The sequence below is a fragment of the Typopeltis vanoorti genome, chromosome 7, assembly GCF_054136105.1.
Source record: "Typopeltis vanoorti isolate ZY-2024b chromosome 7, IOZ_Tvanoo_1.0, whole genome shotgun sequence".
In the NCBI taxonomy this organism is placed as follows: domain Eukaryota; kingdom Metazoa; phylum Arthropoda; class Arachnida; order Uropygi; family Thelyphonidae; genus Typopeltis; species Typopeltis vanoorti.
In genome coordinates, this window is record NC_143555.1 from 35,329,432 (window position 1) to 35,335,431 (window position 6,000).

The following is a 6,000-nucleotide window of genomic DNA, read 5'->3' on the forward strand; positions in this document are numbered from 1 at the left end:
CATGATGCTCGGTAGTTTTTTTTTTTTTTTAAATCTAATTTCTAACCTATCTAATCCTGTGTAAAGTGTCCAAGGCATGATCATCTAGGTTTGGCTGACCATCCATAGTTGTGGTGGCAGTAGTATGCCTGTGTTCACCTAGGCAGATACTAGCAAATCTCCCACTTAGACCATGATACCTTTTGTGATGCTATAGAGGGAATAGTAATAGCATTACCATAATCAACATGATGTGAGGAAATGGAGGTAACAATTTTTTTTTATTTTTATCTTTTGGCATTGTAGCCATTGAACAGGAAGGTTTGGCAAAGAAGAGTTAACTTGTGAGGGAAACCTGGTTGAAACAGAGGTTGGAGGTTCAGTCGACAAGGGTTTTAATTATGGCAGGAAAGTTTGTATAGGTATCTGAGTGTGGGTGGATTTTCTGTAAAGAAAGAAAAGGTGCCACAGGCTATAGTGAACTGGATTCTGGAGTGCTGGCTATTGAGGAGGAAATTCTAATGTGTCCGAACCATGTGGCCAAACAGAGAATATATCATCAATATATCTGAGCCATATAGAAGGTTTGAGAGTAGCAGTATCAAGAGCATGATTTTCAAAATGCTCTGTATAGAAGTTGGCTAGAGGAGAGGGGAAGGAATCCATGGATGTACTCTTCAATCTGTTTATATAATGTGTTCTTCCAACTGAAGTGACTGGTATGGATAGTAAAATTGAAGAAATCAGTAATGGTGGTGGTGGGGGGGGTGGAGTTCTATAAATTTAGGGTGTTAGAGAGGATGATATTTGTAAGGAGGTGACATCAAAAGGACTTTCATCTTGTCATTGGACTCGTATGACAACTACTGAGTGGTTGGAGGAACATGACAACGAATTTGCCAAACTCCATTGACTGTAACCCAATTGAACATGTGTGAGAACTGCTGATCCTCTTCCTCCATGGAATGAGCGTGAACTGACAGAGTTGCTGCAGCAAATGTGGATTGAGCTATGCATGGAGGATGTTTGACACCTTGTGGAATCTGTTCCTGGGTGTTTGCAAGCTATGACTGCACAGAGGGGTGGGGCTAACTCAGTGTATTTCAGCCTGAATATTGCAGGCCATCATCAGTGGCTAATACATACAATAGCTAATTACAAAGTAGAATGCAAACAATGGATTGATTTGAAAAAGTAAGAGCCACGTGATGTTATACATAAAACAATGCGGTGGTGTAACTGAGAAAATATTGATAATGCATTAGCTATTTTTTTTTAAATATTGATGTGTGATTAAAATAACACTTTCCTATATCTTAGATAGAGAGAGACAGTTATTCTGACTTAAGTTTAGATGATGGAGAAACGCCTCAGTGCTTTCTTTAAACAAGCGTTCTAATTTATATTGACATTGATGAAGTAAGCATGTCGGATGTTGTGGTCTGTATCTCTTCTGTGCTGTGCGAAGCCAGATTTACTGTTGCTGACGTAAGCTTGGTGTTCTTGAATTCTCTTTTCTACAGAGCATCCAGTTTGTCCAAAGCAAGAACGAGGACAGGAACTTGGTAGACACCAGGGAGAGCTAGAGGAGAGACTGTTTATCTTTTGAAGATGGAAACCATGCTGATAATTTGTTGATAGTAAGAAAAGTAGCCACTAAATTGTATTTCTTAAGAATTCTGGAAATGGGTTCTGAGATGCCAGAAATGTAAGGAATTGGAACTCTATTAAATGAATGGACCTTGATGAAGTCCCCAGGTGTTCATAATATCTATTTCAACACAAGCCTATCACTTGTCTGCAGTCAACTATGAGCTGCTAAATATTAACTAATCATTAATATACGTCTTATTTATTATCTCAATTGTAGACCCTAATCTTTCTTGTGCTGTTTATTTAATAAATACAACCGACATTTAGATCATAAATTAAATTCCCTTATTACGAAACAAAGTGCATCTCATGTTGTTCCTGAAAATTGGGTAGTATACATCTCGGATGCCCTTTAACTGAAAGTGAAACTCTTATTCTTTCAAAAGGACACAATTTCTCCATAGTTCCAAAACGAATACCTTAGATTTCTTCTTTGACATTGAACAAAACTCATTCACTCTATCTAGTGAGGATGCTAATAAACTGTGGAAATTTCATCCATCCTACTGCAATCCTACCATCAGTTGAGCTAAAATGAGGCATTACAATCATTAAGATGCAACAGTCATTACATTATTACTGTGCTTAGCATAGCATGCTATTAACACTAAACAAAGTATCCTGTGAGTTGAAGCTCATCTTCTCCATATATAAGCAGTTTTAAATATGAAGCCTTTTATATCAGCCTAATCTGAATGATTGTCTCTCTCCCCCAAAAGTTTGAGAGATTCTCATTTTATGTAAACATCAAACATAGTTTCATTATTTATTAATTTCTGACTTGCAACTGTTTTTAATTATTATGCTGATAATGTACTCTTATTTTCAGTACAAAATGTATATTTCATTAAAGTTAATTACTATGATTACTGTGTAATTTCTTTTGAAAATGAGTTGGTAATGTGTAGCAGAAATGGTGTACATTATATATGTATGGGGTGATGGTTGAAAGGATTACACTTGAATAGTTTGGGTATTACACACTTGGACGAATTATTGTTCAGTTCAATACAATTCAGAATTTTTCCTAAATCTGAAATCTTATGCTTCTTAATAACAGTCACCAGAAGATATTGAAAAAAAAAAAATACAATCTATTTCATTGAAAACCCGAGTTTCATAAAAATAAATAAACAATATCTGATTTTTATCACTCTTGTTAATTAATGATTGTTGCTAAGTGATTTTCTTGGATGCTGAAAGACAACATTTTGGACCAAGTTGTAATATTCTCTGTTAGATGGAATGTAAGAATATCAGATCAACATTCTTCATTTATAACTGCAACCATTTCCCTATCAACAAGGCTGACAACTGTGCTATTGTAAATTTAAGTAAATTACCATAGGAATAAAGACGAAATGTCTATTATGAACAATATAAGGAAATAATTTCTTCCATATCTTAAAAAATGACTGAAAAATGTTTTTAAATTAACTGGAGTAACATGGAAAATAAAATAAATAAAAATATTATTAACTGTTCAGAAAACCTATAAATTTAGTTCTTTATGGCAAAATGCAGATATTTGCAGAATTCTTGGCAATTGATGCACAGTCTCAGACCCCAGGTTAAGAACCACTGCTTTAGATGTAGAGGCTTCAGCTTTCAGTTCAGTTAACATGTTTTTTTTTCTGTTGTTCACATGAAGATATATTCAATCTCATTTTGAGTGTACCTTGAGAACAACTGGAAGCTTTTGCTATATATGGCTTTTTTTTTGTTTGCTGACATTATAAGTGAATTACATGGTCAGGAAAATGTATTAATTACATAGAAACACGGTTAATTTTCCTTTCTTTCTTAAAAGATTCTCCTATGTGCAACTTTCTCAGTGCATACATCAGTTCTTATTTTTATTCCTAAATATTACACTGTTTTGATATCATCTGCCATATGATATTGAGAACTGCACATTATCAAATCATGACACATCTGGGGTACTATCAACAGTTAGTCATAAATGGTTCATTTTACAATTATTTCACCAAATCTCCACAAAGACAATGTTCGTAGCATTTTCAACACATTCCATTCCCTCACCAACCACTTCAAGCTTTTATTAATTCCTTCAAAGTTTTTATCAGCCACAGAGGAAATTACAAATTGGTCTCTATATTTGTAGGGAGACTGGATAATTTGATGACTGAATTTTCACTGTAGAAAAATTCCAATGAAGTTGGTATACTGAATATGCTACAACTGATTTGAATTGTGAACTAAATCTCCTTCTCTTATGGATAACACCAGGTTATGTTCATGAAGCATAGTTAGACATAATGGCATCCTTGTTTGCTGTATATATGGTATTCTCTCAGTTATCTGTCTTTCAAATAACCAAACCCTTGAGTGGATGGATTAATATGTGTCATCGGACTTCTAGTTTGCACCACATAATCATATCTTCAGTTAAACTTTCAATTATTTGAGCAGCAAATTTTCCTGACTTGATAACTGAGGGATTACTGTGATATAAAACAAATATAACATACTGACTGATATGAGAATTTAATTATATTACAGGTATGATCCTCTCCTGAACTTGGCAAAACATGAAGAACTATTTTAAGACAAGTAGAAAGCAAGACTACCTTCCAGAAAGTCAGATTAGTTGGGCCATTGCTGTTAGCCACAGGATTGATCAGTAACTTAACTGTTATACTTCGCCAAGTTCTAATATGATAGAAAGTTTAAGGAAGCATTTGAGGCTGTTGTCAATTTTCTCCACCTAAAGTAAAAGTGATGGCCTCAAGATCACGAGATTTGGCCACTAACCATTTGATTTCATCCTCTTCACTGCTCTATATATCACAAGACTTCAGTTGTGCATGATACTCCCCAAAGAATACCATTAGGATAGTATGCATCAACTGCAGCTGTATACTTTACCTAGTAAACAGAACATTTGATATTGATATGGCAGTACTTTATTTAGGTTTACTAAAGTGTCTAACACCTCAACTTTTTTCTCATGTGATGCTTAAAAATGCATAAAGTACAGCATTAACAAGGAATTCTACCACAGTACATGTGGTTCTTCAGAACATCTGTAAACATCCAATGTCTATTTCTGAAATTTTAGCAAAACAGAATTATTGCAGTTTACTGGTTACAATATCACAAACTTCTGTATGTGCTGAAGACAGTCTCATCATGCAGGTGAAACACATTCTTTGTAGTAACTTATTGTTAATAAATATTTATTCTCTAGATAGTTTTAATCCATAAATCTTATACATTACAGACACAATATTTTTCTCTTATTTTATATGAATATTCAGAATAATAGTGAAGTTTGTTTAAAGACAGATTATTTGGTGTGACATGGATATTATCATGGAGAGAAGGATGATCAATCTGTAACTATAACTTAATGTTTAGTTACAGAGTGTATCTAACCTATTCCTTTGAACTCTGATAGTGCATGCATTCTCCTGTCAACTCAGCTGTGACTGAAAACATGAGCTATAATAAGCACATGTTACATGCTCTGAATGATGTGTTAAAAAATAAATTCTATATTTTTCTACACATGTTAGTAGCATAAGTGTTTAACAATAAAGCAACAATAATATGTTAGGAAGGGAGATTTTCCATCATTGGGTGCTCATGCAATAAACTACTGTTATTCGACCTGCAAAATAATGATTCTTCAATTAACTGACTTTTTTATATGAACCTATTTTGGCACAGCATGAAGTAATTGCACTTCATTTATCAGAATGGCAAATTGACTTACCGATGTGATGAGATAAACGGTAGATTACTGTAGTTTAAAACTTTTGGAAACAAAGTACTTAGATTAAAAACCTTGTAAGCAAAACATTTGCTGCAGCATTTGCAACTCCATGTGCACTTGAAATAAATAACTAGTAGTGTTTATATGGGTGATTAATGCTAAATGAAATATTTCAACCACAGTGCAACACTCATAGAAGAGAATTAAGTGATTCAAACTTATGTGCCCAGGAACATTCAAGAAAAATCTAGTAAAGACTGTTAAGCAACAGTAAGTCAAGCTAGTGACTTATCCCCATATGATCTGTCAAGCATTCAGCCTCTTTAGTCTCAAATGAGTTTCATTTTGATAGTATTTCATGTGAATTTAATGGGCCTATTATGTATATTTAGGTTGGAAATTACTATTATTAATGTACATTAATAAAAATGTCAACCCTGTGCTATGAAATTAAATATTTTCAGATCTTTATTTAGTAGTTTCTAAAATGGAGAAAAGTAAATAATAAAAAAATGAGAAATATATCTATTACAATAAGAAAGCATTAAAATGCTATATCAGTCCCAATTAACAGATTACCTAAAAGAAGCCAAAACTAATGAAAACGTAGAAGAATGGAAAACTCGAAT

General features: G+C 33.6%; 1 protein-coding gene across 2 annotated transcripts in view; it reads left to right on the top strand.

The window, feature by feature from the left end:
- The window catches only part of LOC150104578 (ATP-dependent RNA helicase DDX55), a 370,346-nt gene extending 365,502 nt beyond the window's left edge, over positions 1–4,844 (top strand). For both annotated transcript variants that reach the window (XM_090395791.1, XM_090395793.1), the window contains exon 17: positions 4,156–4,844. In XM_090395791.1, coding sequence (XP_090251917.1) covers positions 4,156–4,161 — 6 coding nt within the window. In that variant the 3' untranslated portion in view covers positions 4,162–4,844. The remainder of the gene's footprint in view (positions 1–4,155) is intronic.
- Positions 4,845–6,000: the final 1,156 nt, after the last annotated feature.